General features: G+C 38.7%; 3 protein-coding genes across 5 annotated transcripts in view; 1 reads left to right on the top strand and 2 right to left on the bottom strand.

The window, feature by feature from the left end:
• Positions 1-1,863: 1,863 nt before the first annotated feature.
• On the bottom strand, positions 1,864-13,106 carry LOC100710049 (tripartite motif-containing protein 16-like). 2 transcript variants are annotated; one of them, XM_025900707.1, is made up of 3 exons: positions 11,760-13,106; positions 2,387-2,858; positions 1,864-2,282 (listed from the first exon to the last, which is right to left on the bottom strand). In XM_025900707.1, coding segments are annotated over exons 1-3 (1,626 nt in total). In that variant the 5' UTR covers positions 12,912-13,106; the 3' UTR covers positions 1,864-2,280. The 2 variants fall into 2 exon arrangements, with proteins under 2 accessions (XP_025756492.1, XP_025756491.1); XM_025900706.1 differs by having other exon boundaries at positions 1,864-2,858; positions 11,760-13,104.
• A 1,073-nt stretch (positions 13,107-14,179) lies between these two features.
• Positions 14,180-15,694, bottom strand: cimip5 (ciliary microtubule inner protein 5). Its single transcript, XM_005477540.4, has 3 exons — positions 15,390-15,694; positions 14,826-14,862; positions 14,180-14,434 (listed from the first exon to the last, which is right to left on the bottom strand). The coding sequence occupies exons 1-3, from the start codon at positions 15,536-15,538 to the stop codon at positions 14,255-14,257; spliced, it is 366 nt and encodes a 121-aa protein (XP_005477597.1). The 5' UTR covers positions 15,539-15,694; the 3' UTR covers positions 14,180-14,254.
• A 2,321-nt stretch (positions 15,695-18,015) lies between these two features.
• Positions 18,016-20,334, top strand: part of LOC100710314 (CAP-Gly domain-containing linker protein 4) — a 44,978-nt gene continuing 42,659 nt past the window's right edge. Inside the window, exon 1 of one of the 2 annotated variants that reach the window (XM_013271523.3) lies at positions 18,016-18,129. The gene's annotated coding sequence lies outside the window, so the exon portion shown is untranslated. Of the gene's footprint in view, positions 18,193-20,334 lie in introns of both variants that reach the window. The other variant, XM_013271524.3, reaches the window with a different exon arrangement.

The following is a 20,334-nucleotide window of genomic DNA, read 5'->3' as shown; positions in this document are numbered from 1 at the left end:
CTAAAACGCAGGACTCCTCGCTACAAACAGCGCTTTTATTTACAGTGCAACAAATGACAATAAGTCCCCGTGCTCTCCCTTGACTGCCGCGTTGTGTCTCCCCCCAAAAGTCCGTGTCTGTGTGCTCTCCGCACACACCCACCAGGCCTGATGATGCCTGAAACTCAGTGATCTGCCACACACACACACACAGCCACTGATACACACAAACATGGAAACAAGGAACAGCAGCAACACATGTACACATGTCCATGAATTATTCAAGAACCCTTTGTCCCCAGACCCAGGTCCTTGACACTTTTCTTTAATTCAAAAGAAAATTTCTTTTTTTTCTGTGAATAAAATATTTCTTACGTAATTACTTTGGTGTAGTATTAATAAGGGGGATTTGTTATCAATAAGAAAAGCTGTAAAATCAATGAAAATACAGCTAAAAGTTAAAAATCTATCCGAGATTTTATGTTTGACACCCCTGGTTTAGAAAAATCTGGAGACAGTACAAAAGCAGTCAAATAGCAATCACAGGAGGATTATTGTTCATAAGATCTTTTTAATTTTAGCCAACAAATACAGAAAAATGCATTTCAGCTGTTTGGGGCTTTTGAAAGAGGCCTGCTAAACAAAAAAGACAAGTAAAAAGATAAAGAAAAAACTAATCGGTGTTTATTTAAACTAGTGGCAATGACTGATTCCTGTGAATGAGATATTACCAAATGATTGCTTCAGTTGCGTGACTGTGTGGCCTCACATATAATAAAAGTTTCAGAGGTCTACAGATGGTGCAAAATGCAGCTGCTCACATTTGAACAAGAACTGGGAAATTTGAGCACATTACCCCTGTACTGAGATCTCTTCATTGGCTACCTTGTCAGGTCTGAGCAGATTTTAAGGTCCTGCTGCTCACCTACAAGGCTCTAAATGGATTGGCACCCTCATACCTCTCCGACCTTTTATACCTTTATGTTCCATCCCGTGCTCTACGATCTCAGGACTCTGCCCTTATAAAGGTTCCTAGAGCCAGAAAAAAGACAATTGGAGAGCGTGCTTTTTCTTTTCATGCCCCGTTTCTGTGGAACAACCTCCCTCAAGATATTAGGCAGGTATGCTCTGTCGAGATTTTTTAAAACTAAGTTGAAGACACATTTGTTTACCCTATCCTACATGTCTTAATTCTATGCCTTCTAGTTTTTAAATTCTTACTGTTTTTAACTTGTATTGTGTTTTTTACTTGTATTGCTATGTATCGCTTTTATTTATTTATCTTTTTAGTTTCAAATAGCTGTACAGCACTTTGTTTGAAAGTGCTTTATAAATAAAGTTGTTATTACTATTATTATTATTATTATTATTATTGTAGCGGGCTAGGGAGAAGGGCCACTGGCCCGAGGTCTTATGGGACTGTATACCTGATGTTAATGTGTTCTAAGTTGTAGGGTTATAACGGCAATTACAGTTATCAGGTGTTGATTTGCCATTTTTGTGTTAGTGTGTAACATTAGCCCTGCTGTGTGTTCTGTGTTTGGTGTGGCTGGTGGAGCACAGTGAGTTAGACGGCTGTGCCCATTTACCACCTCTCACTGCTGTGTGTATGAAGGGGTGTTCCTAATAAAAGACCGTGCTCCCTGTAGCTTAGTATAACGGCTAAGGCAGAAATAGCAAGTCAAAACAGAAGTTTCTGTCTCCTACTTGTCTGAGCTTGCCACAATGTTAAGATTCTTCCAGAGGAAAAGGAGAGAAATCTTCTGTTCAAAACACAAAGCCTGCATTTTCAGGTGTAAGACTCTCAGTTATGCTTTCATGTTGCTTTTGCTTTTTAGCCATCAGGTTTGTGCAGGAACCTGGATTTAAGACAGGAGACATTTGTTTATTTGTTCAGCTTTAATAACTCTGTAAGGCTTCAGTTTATTAACATAATGACTGAGTAAAGTGTGGACATCTCGCTTGTTTAGTCAAGAAAAATTTCACCAACTGATTCACAGTATCAGCTGTTTGTCTGTACATTGATTTGAACAACTTCTGATCTATTAAAACAGAACCTAAAAAACAAAACTCACCCAAAAGGACAAAAGATTACGTCAGGATAAAAAAGTTGTAGCAAAGACCATTAAAAAAGTATGCCTTAACATATTTCTTAAAAATATCAGTAATCAAGACACTATGATTACACTATTATAACTCAGCATAGATAAATGCAGCACAAACATAGCAGTAAAATAGTTCTGAAATGTACCCATACATGAACTTACAGACAGAAAACGGACTTCAAAATTAATTCTCTACTCAATAGAAAGTCAGCATGGGCATTCTGCGAACATGCATTTGAACTAACTGTCCCTTACATGACCTCTCTCTATTTTGAGTTTCCTGAACTCAGCAGTGTCTCCATAATCTGAAAGCCGAAATCCAGCATGGAGCGGCTGAGTGAACGTGGTCTGGACTCTGTGGAGAAGAGTCATGGTTTCAGAGACGCTAAAAAAACACAGAATACCGGCACTGTGATCCAGGTACACTCCTACTTTCCCAAACTGAGGACCTGAGACAGCCTTGTGAGAATTGTTGTGCACAAATTTAAAACCATTTTGGTCACAACATAATGCCCATGATGTCCTATTGAATCCTAATCCACATTCATTCGAGAGCCCTGATCTGCTGGTACTCTTGTATGTGACTGCTATATAAACCTGTTTCCCGCTCCACTCCACCTCCCAGTAACAACGTCCAGTCAGACTCTCTCTACTCAGGACTTGACACCATCCACTGAATCTGTCTGGATGACTAGAATATGACTGCTGTTCTTTCACAGCTGTGGCTTTTCGACCCCCCTCACATAATAACACTGATGTGTTAGCTGTGTTCAGATTGTGGAATTACAGGGATTATTTTACATAACCATCATCTTATCATTGCAGTAATTATCATTTCATCAAAGTGTTTATTGAAGCTGCTGGCATTATGTTATAATTTATATTATAGGGGTTATCATAATCAAATATTAACATGTTTATTACAGGTGCAGTTATAACTACTTTAAAATGATTGAGTTAAATATATATATATCATAACTCATATGCTGAGTATATTGTTACAGTAAAATAGTAGCTGAGCAAAGGCCTGAATGTATTCAGCTTCTTGTGGTATTTGAGTTTGCCTAGTTACAGGTGACAGAAGGATGTCCAGTCCATGGTGACCTCAAAGGCCTTAGGTCATCACCATATTCGGAAGAGTATGCCACAAGGAGGAACCTCTGTGTTTGCATTTAGTTCTTAAAATACATGAATGTTCTGTACATGCAAATTAGGTGCTTGTAAACGCAAGAAGGGGCGTTACAATACCCTGATGTTATAAAAGCAATCTAGAGTGTATTTTGGGTAGAGATGTACAACTGTTTGGCAGTTTACACCTCTCCACGCTGCGTGCATTCATTAAAATCAATTGTTTGATTGACCTCTTCTGGACCATCATTGTTTTACTCTCGTCCTCAATTTCGAACCCGCAACATTTGGTGCATTGGCCGAGGTTGAGTAGAGGGAGTTGGAGGTTGAGACTGAGAGGGTCCAAGGTGCTCAAACAGGCAGACACGAGTCAGTGGTCGAAGTGAGTGGACATAAGCCGGCTTATTCAAAGGTAAGGCACTACCTGTTGAATTATTTCCAAACAGTGCTGAATTGGTTCTGACAAAATTGAAAGTCTACTCACTGAAAATTACTGGTAAAAGTCTGTTTTGATTTTGGTGAAAATCTCATGAGAATTGAAGTTGAAGTAATGATAATGTAAGGTTAAGTGACAGTACTGATTAAAGGAAATGCAGTTGGACTGCTAAGGAAAGAGAATTTAAAGTAGTTGGACTACTGAATTTAGGATATAGGTCATTTGAAATCTGTATATCAGGGGTCCCCAATCCCAGTCCACGAGGGCCGGTGTCCCTGCAGGTTTTAGATCTCACCCTGGGTCAACACACCTGAATCACATGATTACTTCATTACCAGGCCTCTGGAGAACTTCAAGAAATGTTGAGAAGGTAATTTATTCATTTAAATCAGCTGTGATGGATCAAGGACACATCAAAAACCTGCAGGGACACCGGCCCTCGTGGACTGGGATTGGGGACCCCTGCTGTATATGGTCATACAGTTATAATTGAATATAAAGCTGGGCTTGGACATCAATACAGTCGGTTTTGTGGTTTCATAGGATGTCTTTAAAATACAAGTAAATTTTTCTAGAACGGAACTGTGGGAAGTTCTAAGAAAGTGCATTGTCGGAAGGTGACGCTTCCAATTTGTCGGTGACGATCGACATCTTCCTCTGGGAGGGATAGTTCACTTGGCAAGTGTGGAGAACAACGATGCTCCTAAATAGCTACTGATTGGATCAGTTTACCGTTTGGAACGGTTTATGCACTTTGTTTGGGTAATAAAGGTTGGACCTTGGGCGTTGGACGCTTTTAAATTGACTTAGGAACTTTAGCAATTAGACCAGACACAGGTTGGACCTGATACTGGGTCATTGATTATCAAAAACTTGGAGTTTGTCCCTTGGAGGGTTAATTCAAATTTTGTCTAAATTATGTAGGTTGTGCAATTTAAGGCCTTGTAAATATTATTTAATTTATCAGACGTCTCTGTGTTATAATTTTTATGTTTGTATATAGGCTCTGTCTGCCACGGGCACTGCAGCAGGCTGGTTATTTTGAGAGTGTGTCTGTGTCTATGTAAATGAGATGCCTGTGACTTATTTAGAGTGACATTTCCTGTTTACTAATGAGTAACTAATGACTGACTGCAGAGACTGGGTTAAGGACGACTTACATTGGTGTTTTAAGGGAAGAATTGCTTTTATTTCTACTTTGTTGGCATTACGGTTGTTAAATACGATGACTACTTTATGATACATGTCTGTCTCATTTTGCATGTGTGCGAGTGGCTTTCAAATGTAGTTTTGTAATGTAACCTGTACACTCCATGGAGGAAACAGACCATGGAGTTTTGGAAGAAGATAGCAGAGATATGACTGGCTTTACGTTTAGTCTTGTGTTGACTCCAATAACGGATGGTCAGACAGGGCTGGTTGAAACAGAGGTGCGTGTTTGCTGTGAAATAGGGGCCACTGACCATGACTCAAAACACAAAGGCTGTGAGATTAAAATTACTGTGAGTAACGGTTTGACTTTTGACTAGGGAAATATGATGCTTACTTTTGGGCCTATGAAGATATCATAACATTTTGGTGGAGATGCCAGGGTAAAAAGAGTGAGCTCGGACGAAGGGGTCCGAGAAAAGAACACCGTGAGTTGAGCAAAGTGTTTTAACTGACTCAGGATTTCAGAGAATCGAGTCAGCTGTGATCTTGAGTTTTAAGGGTAAGTTGATTTTAAAGGAAAATCAATGTTTACCATGTTGAAGTAATTCTGATGATATTACTAGATGTGTTGTGATACAAGTAAAGAATAAGTTGTGTAAAGGTGAACACACGATTGTGTTGAGATGTATGGATCGGCTGCGGTCCACATGATAAGTTAATACTGGGTAAACTGAGACAATAAACTGTTTTTAAAATCTTCACTGGCTGCAGTGAGATACGTGTGCTGAAGATTACTGGACCCGGCGAGGTCCATATGATGAAGTTCTTGGGCAGATAAATGACAGAAACAGTTTCTGAATTTTGAGGAGAATTCTGAAGCACTGAGGTTGAATTTTCTCTGTGCTTGGTGCGCTGTGTGGACTTATATCAGAGTTATAAGTCCAAAGGTTATGACCTGGAGGTCATTCATGGTGTTTAAAGAAGAACAGGAATTAGAAAAGGATATTTCATGTTATATTTTGTGTAAATTGAGGAAAACTCACCACATGTGTTCACCTTTTTAATTTAAAGTGACACAGACATTGACACACAGTACTTGGGTGTGAGTTACTTCCTCTTTTAATTTTAAACTGCAACACGTGTTCATTGAACTAGAATTTCAGCAGTGGATGAGACAGGATTTAGGTTAGGGCTAGTTAAAGATAAAGATGACCTTTATTAGTCCCACAGCTGGGAAATTTGTTTTGTTAAAGCAAAAGTGCAAAGTTATGCAGCAGAAATTAGAAAACACTGGAATGCAATAAAATAAAGTAGAATAGAATAAAATAGAATACCAATACTATATACAGCTGAGTAAGAAAATACAAAATACAACTTTGTCAAAGAAAGAATTGCACATATAGCAGTCTTATTGGACGTATGAGGGTTCTGGTAAAGTACTAGTTCTGGTAAAAGTAAAAACTTAGGTTTAAAGTTTTATGCCCTGGAGGCCAAGAGTCGTGTGTAGAGAAGAACATGACTTGGAAACGGACATTTAAGGTCACATTTTGTCTAAGATGGGGAGAATTGTCCCATATGTGTTTATTTCTCTTCTTTTTAAGAGGACAGACGCACTGAGTGTTGTCTACTTGCTCTTTCTGATTCTAAGCAAGCATGTTTGATAAAATACTCTTAGGAAAGCGTATTTTGAGTGCTTCTAAGTGTGTGAATGTTGTGAGTACTTGATTTGAATGATTCTGTGTGATTTGTACAAAATAATAAATAAGTAATAATAACTCATAGGAGAGTGCGTGAATAGAGGAGGCCTGAGAGAGTGTGTGCGCGTCAAACAGGAAGTCTGATTATAGCTGGGGAGAGATGTTGCAGCATGAAAACAGAGCAATTAGAGACTGAATGTCTTAAGAAAAAGTAATAAAATATATTAATTACAGGTTTTAGAAAAGGGACAGACTGAGAGAAATAAATACATGAACTGACAATTACATTAATGAATTGAAAATGCACGTACACTAACTGTTACATGTGAAATTATTGTTGGAAAGTTTAATACACACATGAAATAAAGAAAGCAGTTTACACTCCTTTAATTTCCAGAACCAGTGTGTCCCCTAGACCTGATAACACCCTTGCCCAGTTGGCCCCGTATAAGGCAGCATGGAAGGCTGGACAGCCCATGACGGGTAAGATCCCACCTCGAAACCCTGGGACAACCTAAGGCAAGGCGCAGTCACGATTGCTTGAACCTAAGTCCCGGAGTGACCTTGGAGTCACTGGAGGAGACGGGACTTCAAGGGTACAGCCGCTGGGCACAGGCGAAGGGGAAATGCCACTAACAATGACCAGTGATGAGCCAGAGAGAGAAAACACACCTTGTCAAAAGGAGTTTGAAATACTGCAAAAGAAACATTTACAAGATCACAAGGATCACAAAGAAACATTGATAAAATTACACATACAAACAGAAAATGCACTAACCTTATAAAGATAAGCTCATGAAGATTAATGCGATTAAAACCTGGCTAAGAATACAAACATATGTAATTAAATAAGGTTGCTAATTTCAGGAGTGTTAAAATGGTGTGGATGTTGAATAAAATACACTTGGATAAAGTAACATTGAGGAAAAACTCAAAAGAAGTTAGATGACAAGGAAATCAGTTATACGAAAAAGTGATTAAAGTAGTTTAAAAAGAGTGACTTAGCAGTGCTTTTGCACTGAGTGATCAAAACAAGTGATTAGTATAGAAAGAAAATGAAAATAATTGAATAATGGCATGGGCTTTAAAAAGTATTTCTCTTGCCAAGTTAAATTGTTGAGATATGGCTGAGTATGCAAAAAGTTCGAAAGCTCGTGTGAATGTGGACAGAGGAGCTTGCTGTGTGTGTGATTGAGGCCTTAAAGGAGGGGTAGATTGTTCAGAGGTGCAAATTTGGTTAGGAGGTTTTAAATTAGTGTTGACATATTGTGAGAACGTGCTTATATGTTAAGGTTGAATGTGAGTTGGTAAAGTGCTTAAAGGGGGATATTGTGTACGAAACGGTGTAGCTTTTTACGTTTTGGGCGTGTTCTATGGGTGAAATTTAAGATTGTTGAAGATGTTTGAGGTTGTTGTTTTATTTTTAAAGAGGGAGTTTATCAAACATGCACATGTCTAAGGGGGTCCATCATTTTTGTAACAGTGCACTTAGAAAAACCTGTCAGGTGATTTTGTTTTGTGTTTTGATGAGCTAATAATCAGCTCTCTTCTTCTCATTTTTGTTCTAAGCAGGCCTGCAAAAGAGTGGATAACAGCGCTGAAAATTCTCGGTGACCTTCTCCAGATTACAATAGGCAGAGGAGAAGGCTAACTCTCTGTCTAAAAGGATTGCCGCGAGCCAATCCAGTCCAAAAGCAGAAAGAACTATTTTCTTAAAAACAAAGTAAAACAAATAAATGAGTTGATGTTGCTGAGAGTGAAGACTGAATATTTGCGAGATAGTCTCCACTGTCAGCAATACCTGATGGTAATGCGTGTGAGTGAATGTGTGTAAATGGATGGTGACTGGACGGACCAGGCAGACCATAGGTTGGACCGACTGGACACTGACAAAAGACTGGACTAAGGTTGGACACATGATTGATAATTGTTCTGTTTTAACTTTTCTGTTATAACACAGGTTGGATCATAAGTGGAAAACTGAGTATAAAAGGTGATGTTCTGGTTAACACACAGGTTTTGTTTCCAGGACGTTTCAAGGATGCAGGCTGTGGATGGAGCCAAGAAAGGATTTGACATGATGATTAATTTGATTTCATTCCTTAAACACAGGTTTGAAGGGCCGGAGCATGTATGCCTAATATGATATGACTAACTTTTTTCTTTTAATTTCCTAAGCTCGAGTGAAGGATTTTGAGTTTGTAACACATGAGATGTGTCACAAAAAGGGGGGTGTTAATATATGCGATTAGCTACAGGAAATGTGCTCTTTTAGGGTTACTAAGCAAATGTCTACGTGACCTTTACCTAACAACCTTTGTGATGATAAACTAGTTTACCGACTTGCTCTCTTGTAGAACATACAGACTTAGAAAAGGGGAACTTCAGCTCTGAGTTTTGAGAATAACTCTGTTAAGTTGACAGGAAACACGTCGGAACAGCCATATAGGGCAAATGTGTTGGAGCTTGTAATTAAATGTGGGACTTGAAAAGAGGAAGTAAATTTGGTACAGGACGTCCTTGAGACGATCAGACGAGAGAAGGAGAAGGTCAGGAATAGTTTAAACTAAGATGGAGAAAGTAAATGGGGTGAAAGGGGGTGTAGCTTCAGGGCAGCTCACAGCCTGGCGTAAACGCAAGGTGCTGTCACACAGCTTAAGTTATTTGGTTGATTTATTTTATGACAAAATAATAAGGAAATATTAAAAATATACAACACGTTGAGAAGATCTCTTTTGTTATATTTTAGTGTTTAACATGGAAGATGCCTCTCTGGAGCTTCTCTCCTGATGCTACTCCACCAAAAGAAGTATAAAGTACCGAAATAACACTATATAAGTCACAGCTGATGATTCTAATGTTAGAGAGCTCTTGCAACTGGCGTCTGAGCTGTGCAGAGGTCTCTCTTAAGACAGGTACTTATGTAGGTTAGCATGAGGTTGAGTTAATTTTATACACAATGCATAACTGTGCTTGTTTAGAGTTGATGTTCCGTCCAAACAGGTTTTAAGCTTCACTGGTGAGAGTGTCCAGGTGATACATGTTGAGGGAAGATGAGAACATAGCAGGTTAATTGCACGCACGCTTACAAACACACATGATTTATATATAGGCCAGGCCAAAGGCCTGGACTTGATGTAGCTTTTAACTTTACAGCTCCTAACTTGCAGGAATGGCGGGGAGTGTAATGAATGAATGCAAAACATGCTTACAGACACAAACATGACAGGGGTTTATTTTACAGGGTAAAGGTGGACCACAGGTTGCTTTGTTTCTGCTTAGCAACTACTGAGGTAAATGGTGTTAAAGATAAATATGCAATAAGTGAACAGGAAATGTGTAAGGGTGAGCCGGGTGAAACAAAATGTTGTAGATAATGGAAACTTGTCTAACGGGCATTAACTGTAACCTTGGCATGTTATGTATATGCTTGAGGCCAAAAGAGGCGTAAATCCAGATAGAAAACTTTGAAGTGTGCTTTTTAGCGGAGATTTAGGCTGACATGGGGATGGTGTGCATTTTACTTGGGTTGTGTTTAATAAGACTAAAAGCGTTGCTCACACACATAAAGAGTATTGAGATTAAATAAAGTTAATATAATGGATAGAGCCCAGAACAGGATAATACATAAGTAAAATCAAATGTAATGTTTGATTTCACTTTTATTGGGAAACAATCAGGCTAGAAATGTGAGTAACCTATGTTTAAACTGTGAAAACACTCTCCACATACATTAAAACTGTGCAACTCTGAGTGGGCCATGCAATCAAGCAACTGTTACATATCTGTATTAAACTAGCCAACATAGACTCACCACCACATGATGTTGCCCTGCAGCGGGGGCAGAAAATCATTTGCAAACCAGGGATCTTATGTTGATTATCATATTCTTACTTATGTATACACACACACACAGAAGGGAAAAATTTCAAAACAAAACAAAAAACAACTTCGCTTAACCTGTCAAGCACAGGAGCAAAATAAAAATCTCTTTGGGCTCTGTTAAAATTTCTTTAGTAAAAGTGTAAAAGGCCAAACCTAAGAGGTTGGGCAACCCGGAAAGTCCCTCCAGTATCAGGAGTTAATAGTCAGGAAACATTCTTCACTTTAACGCCTTTTTTCTGAAAAACCACTGACTCATAGATGCAGATAGACATACAAGTGCACATACATCCAGATGTGCATTTAGACATTAAAAGTGTAGAGGCATGTACACACAGATTGGCAAACCGGTACAGAGTCTAACTGAAGAGCTTAACAAAGCAGACGTGGCAGTAGGGTTTGTGATTTTGCCTGATATGATATTGTGAACTAACTTTGAATAATGACAGGAACCTTAGATGAACACAGTAGGTTAGTAAGGTGTAGCAGAGAGAGGCTGTTTGTTTTCTATCCCTTACAGGAGAAGATTTCCACTAGAGAGAGACCCAGAAGAGGAGCGGAGATTACCTAAGCATGAAGTGTTTTCAAGTGGGGGCTGGTGTTTAGTACTAGACCACCTAGAGGACAGGAGGTTATTGTCTGATTTGCTGAGTCAGGGGGCGGCAAGAGAGGGTCAGAGCGAAGGTAGTGGACCTGGGAATGGTGTAGTGACGTCTTTGGAAGACGTCAAAAGGGGGAATTGTGGAATTACAGGGATTATTTTACATAACCATCATCTTATCATTGCAGTAATTATCATTTCATCAAAGTGTTTATTGAAGCTGCTGGCATTATGTTATAATTTATATTATAGGGGTTATCATAATCAAATATTAACATGTTTATTACAGGTGCAGTTATAACTACTTTAAAATGATTGAGTTAAATATATATATATCATAACTCATATGCTGAGTATATTGTTACAGTAAAATAGTAGCTGAGCAAAGGCCTGAATGTATTCAGCTTCTTGTGGTATTTGAGTTTGCCTAGTTACAGGTGACAGAAGGATGTCCAGTCCATGGTGACCTCAAAGGCCTTAGGTCATCACCATATTCGGAAGAGTATGCCACAAGGAGGAACCTCTGTGTTTGCATTTAATTCTTAAAATACATGAATGTTCTGTACATGCAAATTAGGTGCTTGTAAACGCAAGAAGGGGCGTTACAATACCCTGATGTTATAAAAGCAATCTAGAGTGTATTTTGGGTAGAGATGTACAACTGTTTGGCAGTTTACACCTCTCCACGCTGCGTGCATTCATTAAAATCAATTGTTTGATTGACCTCTTCTGGACCATCATTGTTTTACTCTCGTCCTCAATTTCGAACCCGCAACAAGATCCATTCTGATTTCACGTGAATATCTTAAGAATCCACCTCTGGTCTTTGGCACTGGTTGTGACAGCAAAACATCCACCTCAGTGACTGTCAGTGAGATGTTTGTCCATTTCTCTTTCAGAATGTCCTGCAGTTTATCACTGACCTTTTTCACAGCTGCTGTCAAATCCTCAAAGTACCTCAGAGGACGGATCTCGATGCTGGATGAGTCTGTAGACTCATTAAGTGCTGACAGTGAGGAGTAGCTGTGTAGAAACTGGTTGTGATCCTCTGTGCATGACAGCTGCTCCAGCTCGGCGTCATTTCTTCTCAGCTCAGCGATCTCCTGCTCCAGCTTCTCTTGAAGCTCTTTGACTCGACCCACTTCAGTTTCCTGCTGGGATCTGATCCGCTGCTTCAGATCTGAGCTTCTATTCTGCATGAGACAGATGAGCTCAGCAAAGATCTTTTCATTTTCTTCCACTGCTTTATCAGCCGACTGATTGATGGACTCCACCTCCTGTTGAAGAATCGTCACGTCTTTCTCTCGGTCACAGAGTCTCTGCTGGAGTTTCTGTCGACTCATTTCCAGCTCCTTCTGCTTCTTGGTCCTTTCTGCTTCAACTGGGACTGTTTCGTGGTATTTATGGCCATCCAGTTTGCAGTGACTGCAGATACGCTGCTGATCAGTACGACAGAAAATCTTCATCAGCTCATCGTGACTAGAACAGATGTTTTCCTGGAGCTTCTTACAGGGCTCCACAAGCTTGTGTTTCTTCAATGGAGCCGCATTATAATGATGCTGAAGGTGTTTCTCACAGTACGATGCCACACAGAATAAACAGGACTTGAAGGCTTTCAGTTTTCTCCCGGTGCAGACATCACAGGGTACATCTTCAGGTCTAGCATAGCAGTGATCAGCAGGAGCAGCAGTCTTCTTTATCTCCTCCACTAAATGTGCCATTATGGTGTTTTTCACCAGGGCAGGTCTTGGTGTGAAAGTCTGCCTACACTGTGGGCAGCTGTGCATTCTCCTCTCATCTTCATCCCAGTGGGTTTTAATACAGTTCATGCAGTAATTGTGTCCACAGGGAATGGTCACTGGGTCCTTAAGAAGATCCAGACAGATTGAACAAGAGATTTCCCTGTTCAGCTGAGCTCCTTTCTGTACCATATCTCCTCTCAGTGTCAGACACTGTGTGAGTTTTCACTTCTATAGAAATGAAACACGTCCAACATCTAAACAGAAACTTAGGAACAGGTTAGAGCTTGTTGTATTTTATAGCCGGAGGAAGAGGGAGGGAGGAAGAGCTGGGCTTGAATGTGATTAATAGCAAGAAAAAGGACAGTTTGAAGCACGCAGTATTTGTTCATCACCCCACTCTATTTGTTGTTGTTGTTGTTTTGGACAAAATTTAAGTAGTTGGTCATTTTCAGTTTCGTTTTGGGATCTGAGAATTTGAATGACTGCACTAACTCAAACAGTATGGAAGATCATGATCACCAAAATCAGAACTGAAATCAAATCACAATTGTCTAATAAATGTACAAAACTGAACAATGGAAATAAATGAAGGCTAAAATAAATGTATTAAACATGACCTCAATTAATATTTGCTTTACTATGTTTTAAACACATTCATTTTCATCACATTTATTTTCTTGTTTCTGCAGGTTTTTGATCCTTTTCTGTGCCTGCATCTGCATTTGTTCCTCTTTTATTTTATAGGTCAGTTCCTCATATGGCTCACCAGTTTCCCCTCATCCATTCTTTTCCCCATCCTCATTATTATCTTTATTCACTTCACCTTTCTGTTCATGTTCCAGAGTCTCCTCTAGTTTCCTCTTGTTGGCTGTTTACTTGAATTTCAATTTTTTCGGATTTTGTCAGTGCTCTCCTGCTACTCTGTATAATGCCCCAGTTATCAGTTAATAAAACTTCTTGTTTAATCTACCTATCTTCTAGATCCTATTGCATCTTTATACTGGGTGTAAACACATTTGGGTTTAATAGCTGATGATGTGTCCCAGCACATCCGTGAGATATACCCGTCATCTTTATGAATTTTTCCCTAGTGGTAATGAGAACCGTATCGGTACCAGAACAGAACCGTGTGGAACTCCACGAATTATTTTTATGTGTGAGGAGGATTCCTTACATTACACTTACATGAAAAACCTGGAATCTATAGGAAAATTACAAGTGAACGTTATCAGTGAATTTGATTAAAATATCAGGACTTTATAACAATACAGTTTCCAGAATGGTATTTTCTTTCAGCCATGGCAATAGAAAAATCTGAGCTAAAGTTGTATGACATCTGAAAACATGAAAATATAAAACAGACATTTAGGGGAAAAATACCAACAAAAAAAAAGCACAAAACTCTCAGCTCTTGAATTCTTTAAAAAACCTTTTTAAACATGTGCTACATTTTTTGGTTTGTTTAAGTCGCTTTATTACTGCTTTGAAGTTGTTTTGTGCTTGTTTCTGCAACTCCGAGTGTCCAGAGTAGCCTAGAAAGGCAGCAGCTCTGGGTCTGGCTTTCGTTTGCGTTGGCCTGCTGGCCAGAGTGTCAGCCTTTCCTGTCTAAGCAGTTCATCTCCCAGTGGAGTGTTCAATCTGCTACCATACACTTGGTTGGTAGTGTTGGGAATGCAATCAGAGAAAACTGAAAGGTTGTTTGGAAAAGGTCCCTACAAACACATGGGGGAGTAACAGAAGGTCACGATTCAAGCTGCTTTTTTCATAATACTGCAAAATCTAACATTACTGACTTTCATACCTAGTTAATGTACCATTGTAAATGTTTCACATTTTAGTTTACCTCCAAAATTTCACAATGGTTTCAATGCACTTTCTAGTTTGTTGCAGAAACATCTTTAAAATTAAAAAAAGCAAAAATCTTTTATCAAAGCTAAATCTAACAACTTCATTCATCTTTCATAAATCACAATCAGTGGTCATTTTTATTTGACGACCTATTAATTCTTGTATTCATCACTTATAACTGGTTTTGTTCAAAGCGTAAAAGGAGTACATTTGCAGTTTCTTTATACAATGTTGCGTTAGCTGCAGTTTTCTTACCATGTGATGAATTTCCTTGATCCGCCAGGTTTCCTCCCTGTGGAACAGATTAAGTTTGTTTCACTGATTCTTTTTAAATGAACATGATCTGCCACTACTTGTTACTGAACCGGTAGTACAATGTAACTTAGTACTCAATATTTGTACTTAAAAAAAATTACTTGTTATGCTGCTTTTTTGAAGATTCTGTGTGTTGTGGAATATTACATAAAAGCTATGAAGCATGAATAAACAAATATGATCCAATGGTACAATGTGACTGTATTTCTGAAGTATCATTTCGAGTTTTTCTTATTTAATGCCTCTAAATACTTGTTTCGACACTTACAGAAATGATTTAACACAGTAAACTCCAGTGCAGTGCTGATTTTCGTATCATGCTTTCTGTATGAAAGTCATCCTCAATGTTTTTCCGCACACTTTTATCTATTTATTATCAAATATTCTAATTAATTTCCTGTGCCATCCCCGCCTGCTTCTTCATGGTTCTGTCTGCGCCTCCACGTTAGAAAAATCCTGGCAAACTCGCCTGTTAATTTAGCCTACTTTTTAAACCATGCTCACCATTCCATTGCTGATTTCCTCTCTTTCCATACCCTCTCTTTCCACAACTGGTCCTGTTTATCGGGATGAACCCGCGCCGTGTCGGCCAGTCGCTCAGTTGTTGATCTAGCCCCAGCAGAGGACGCAGGCCTATTGGGATTCAAGCCCATCGTGGTAGCTACATTAAATAAAAACACTGTTTTGTCCCATAAAACTGCACACAGGCCATAAGGTAATGAGAGTTAAAGCACCAGTGAGCAGAGCTTGTGGAAGAACTGCCAGGATTTAGGCGATTGTGTTTTCATTTCCATGGAAACGGTCTTCAATACCAGCAGAATATGTGTGAACGAAATAAAATGATATAATTAACACCCCTCACCAAAAAAAAAACCAAACAAAAAAACAAGCTAACCTACAGTGACAAAAACATTAAAAAAAAAAATCTCCTACAAGTCATATGCGCTCTGAAGTAGCTCCTCTTATTTCCAATGACACCTCACTGGTTAGGTTGCCCATAGATGTGGATATGAGTGCGTGTTAGCGCTGAGCCATACTGGCGATCTGCCCAGGGTGTACCCCACCGCCATGGTAGCTGAGATAGGCTGCAGGGATCAGTTCTTCCTGGTGGTACCTCGGTCCAGGTTGAGGACAAAAGGAGAATTTGCTTTTGAGACTGTTGTGTAACTGGCTTTCATTGGACTAAAGATTTGTGGACACTTTTGGTACCTTATCTTATTTGTAAAAACACGGTGTGAATTTTGTTCTTGATAAGCTCTATAAATAAACTTACCTTATAGAAATGTATTGTTACTGATGTAGACCAACCTACAACCTTTCACCTGATTCACATGATACTTTGTGGTTTCCCAAGTAAGGTCAGACCTATGATTTGGTCACTCGCTCGCTATTAGGCAGTCAGTCAATCTGCTGGATGTTTTCCCCAACATTTTTCTTTCTGGTTTCCCGTAGCTTTGTGGGAGCTGTTTAGGGAGAGCTGATTCCTGTCCTCCATGTGCTTATCATTTGAAGGAGGTAAAGCTTAATATTTTTCTGCAGCACTCTTCCCTGCTTCCCATTGAGAACCAGTACTCTAAAGTAAATCAAATCAAGACTAGCCTGTTTAAAAATCTGCAGTAATGTTGCCTCACTATACATTCATATTGTGCTTATAGTCGGTTTTTCCCATAATTCTATACTTTAAAGAGTTGGTATGACCATCAACACAGAAAAAAATAAACACAAATTAAAAACCATTGTGTTCTTGTGTTCTCATCTCATCAACCTGTAGTTTAAGTATCTTTTTAGTGTTACTTCCAAGTGAGTTCAGCTGTGTCTTGTTTCCTTTACGTTTCCTGTGTGTATTTGAAGCCTCAGGTTGCTCGTCATACTGTGTTCCAGCCTTGGTTTCTCCTGGCGTGTTTCCCCTGCAGTGGTCTCTTTTGTTTTTGCCCTTTCCTATTTTATGCTCTGGATCTACAACAGCCACACGAAAGGCTTGCTTTTTGTTTATTCCAAGTCCGTCTCAGCAGTCTGCAATTTGGTCCTCTTCTTTATTTCATGACAGAGGCAGCAACACATGCAGAGTGCTCTTCAGGTTCAATAAACACCAGCACCTGAATCTTCACTAAAAGTGGCTTGTCAGTCTGAATGGACATTGGAGGAAAAGTGTCACCCTGAGAAATTACCTTCTCCTGAAAAGAAAGATGTTCAGACACAACTTCCCACACTGTGACCGCCAATGATAAGAGAGGCATTAGACTGAAAAGTGACCTCTTGCACCATCCATCTTTGTGGCAGCTTACTTTTTCTTTTTAAAAGTAAGAGGTTTGTTGTATTCGGAGGTTGGGTGCTTCAGAATAAAGCAGTGCATCAACAAAATGGGTATCCTTTTCCTATACAGCGGAACAGAGCATTTATTTTAGTTGAGCAATTATGAATTCTGTAATGAAAACATGAAATGGACTTAACAGTCATGAAAGTGCTTCCATAAGAAACTAAAGCACTGGGTTTAAACAGTGCTATTTTAATTACATAAAGTAATCATAAAGTAATATACAGTCTTTTCTCTTTTGTCGACTCGCCTACAGTTTCTTGCCCAACAAAAACAGAAAAACAAAATTCAAAATTTCTGTAACCAAAATAGTACAGTGCAATTTATGTATTTCGAGGTATTTTCCTTCAGCAGGTTCTGGTATTCAGCTGTTGATTATTTTCATTAGTATGTGGCAAACAATCCCAGAATTGAAGGAACTTTCAGGCCAGCTAAAATAATGCCTTTTTGTAGGTTTGCCACTTTATATTATGTAACTGGATGGCAGAAAAAAAACCCCTAACTTTATTAGTGGATTGTTGCTCAAACCAGAAAAGAATAAATTTAACATTTATTCATTCAATAAATAAATGAATAATAAATACATAAAATGAACATGTGTCTTTAATGGCATGTTTATATGTTTACATGAAGCAAATGATGTCAAGATATTGCAGGTTAGTTTCTTTTATTGTCTTTCGGGTTTTTTTAATTTTCAAAAACAATTCAAAAGTTATTTAGTTGTATTTATTTCTTATTTTATTTTTATGGGTCGTTGTAATACTTTTATTTTAAAAACCGGAAGTTTACATTAACCGCCTTTATTCTGAAGCCTAGATGTTGAAACAGGAAGTATTTCAGCTGTGCAACATCCAATTAGAATGGACGGAAATTAAATCCGCTACCTGACATTTTCCCCATGGGCGGATCAAAACAAGCAGGGAGGTGAAGGTAACGCTAATATTAAGCAGCCTAACATGATGCTTGTGTCTCTCTCTGCTCGCTAAGTGCATTGTAAGTAGCTCAGATGTTTTTGGCCCAGTGTTCGTGTTGGGGAACATTAACGTCAGGGAGCTAAGGTGACTGAGAGGAGGGCTCTGAGTAACTTTCACGTCTGCACGGTGAAAGCAGGGACTGCTAGCTGCTTATAGGGACTGAGCAATGTCTGCAGTGTTAGTTATATAAGGTGTGCTTCATCTGTCGCTAAGCCCGAGCCGGTTTTTGAACATATGCTAGCAAGCTAACTGTTACTGTCAGCTTGTAGCCCGATTAAAAACACTTTTAGCTGACAAAGTTATTTGGAAATTAATTAAATCAACGTGTGGACGTTTGAAAAGATGACATGCTATATTTACCTCTGCTGAAGGGCTACAAAAGTATGAGATGAGGAGGGAGTGTCTACTGCTAGGGGGATGGCCTCTTCGACTGTGAAGTTGGCTAACGATTTGGGGGATATAAATGAATCAGCCACACTTAAGTCACACAAACTGGTATAAACAACCACAAATAAGCCATCTCTCCAATAATTGGATGTTAGATAATAAGTTGCATAACTTTTCTCAAGCTGATTAAAGCTCAAGCGACCGAGTGTGGTCATTTAGGACTTAAAGTATTCCTGTCTAAAATATAACTTTTAATGGCTTTATTGTTGTTTGAGTGCATACCTGCTTCCGATTAGAGTAACAGGAACCTCTATCTTGCATAATCAAGCTAATCCACGCACCCCACCTCACATCAGCAAACAAATGCAGGGGGTAATAGTTCATGATTTGGCCTGGTGCATGAGGCGCATAGGATGGATGGAGGTCAAGGATGCTGCCTGTGAACAAACGTTTTGGATATGTTGTTACCACTAAACATTTAATCTTTATAGAAAAATCCAATTAAATTTATTGATGCCATTTTTTGTGTGTGGAATATCTCAATAAAAATACACATACATATAATTTTTATTTCAATTTCAACATCCTAGCTGTAAAATTATTCTTTCTACTTATGGCCTTCAAATATGCTAGTGCACGAAATGCTATCAATTTTCAAGAAAATTCAGGGTGTTTTTTGAAGCTCCATGCTCCTGACGTTATAGTCATTATGAGCTTAATGATGTAATTCAAATAGTTTTCTAGATATAGCATGGAACTTAAAAAGATCAACATACATTACAGTCAGCCAGAATGGGTAGCTTGCCAATGGGTGCTTAAATGGCCACAGTCATCAAAAATATGCGAGTGCTGTCTCTTCGGTAGCTGTGGGAATGGTGACATCATGTAGGTCAGGCAAACAAGAAGAGGCTTATTCTAGAAGTAGGCCATTGTCTCAAGTCATACTGCAAAGACCTAATCTCTACACAGCCAGTCAGTGACCTCAGAGAGGTTGGTAGTAGTTTTTCATCTCACTCTTTATTAGCATGAACTATGGAAATTACAGTCACTGCTAAAGCATACATCTATATACAAATGTTCTGTTTGCAACAATGAAATTACAGAAATGGAGAAGAAATTATCAACAGTTACATGTTGATGGCAGACACTCTCTTTCTCTTCAAACATGCACATTCACTCTCCTGAGAGGTGTGCTGTTAAGAAAGGTCATTGCTTTCTTTGCATTAGCTTGGTAAATCCTAAATTCTTGGTCAAAGATAATTTCAGTTTTTTCTGTAACCCAGACTTTCTGACTCAGTCTCAGTGAATGCTCACAAAAATAGAGTAATTAATTTGCCATTTCACTCTTCTTTTGCACAAAATGGGCCATTTAAGTGCTACCCACTTGAGTCCGAGCAATTCTATGTAATAAAAAAAGACTAAAGAAATGATCATCAAAAAAAGAAAATGATAAAAAGCAACATTGGTTTTGCAAATATGGCAAGCGAGTAATTCTGCAGAAAATAATTTATTCTTTTGAGTTAATACACGAATGTTAGCACTCACTACAGGCTTTTATTTATTTATTATTTCTCAAGTTTTTTTAAACATTAAATGAGTGTGACATTGCTCCATAGACACACTTATTAATTTTCTGCATCACCTGCTGACTATTTGAAGCACACAGTTTGTGTTGCTCTAACGTCACAGCTTCCTTTAATGGTAATGTAAAAATGCAAATCAACAGGTTGTATGTATAAAACACATTTATTTCTTTTTAAAATAGTCTGTGAGT

The sequence above is a fragment of the Oreochromis niloticus genome, linkage group LG19, assembly GCF_001858045.2.
Source record: "Oreochromis niloticus isolate F11D_XX linkage group LG19, O_niloticus_UMD_NMBU, whole genome shotgun sequence".
Lineage (NCBI taxonomy): Eukaryota > Metazoa > Chordata > Actinopteri > Cichliformes > Cichlidae > Oreochromis > Oreochromis niloticus.
This window is presented reverse-complemented; position numbering and strand designations above follow the sequence as displayed.

Bases quoted from the DNA above. Each gene is read 5' to 3' on its own strand.
- LOC100710049 (XM_025900706.1), bottom strand. From the start codon at position 12,911: ATGGTACAGAAAGGAGCTCAGCTGAACAGGGAAATCTCTTGTTCAATC. The intron at 2,859-11,759 runs CTTGTTGCGGGT...TAATTCCACAAT, and splicing joins CACGTGAAATCAGAATGGAT to CTGAACACAGCTAACACATC.
- cimip5 (XM_005477540.4), bottom strand. From the start codon at position 15,538: ATGGGCTTGAATCCCAATAGGCCTGCGTCCTCTGCTGGGGCTAGATCA. The intron at 14,863-15,389 runs GTGAGCATGGTT...TCTGTTCCACAG, and splicing joins AGGAAATCAGCAATGGAATG to GGAGGAAACCTGGCGGATCA. The intron at 14,435-14,825 runs GTAAGAAAACTG...ATGTGTTTGTAG, and splicing joins TCAAGGAAATTCATCACATG to GGACCTTTTCCAAACAACCT.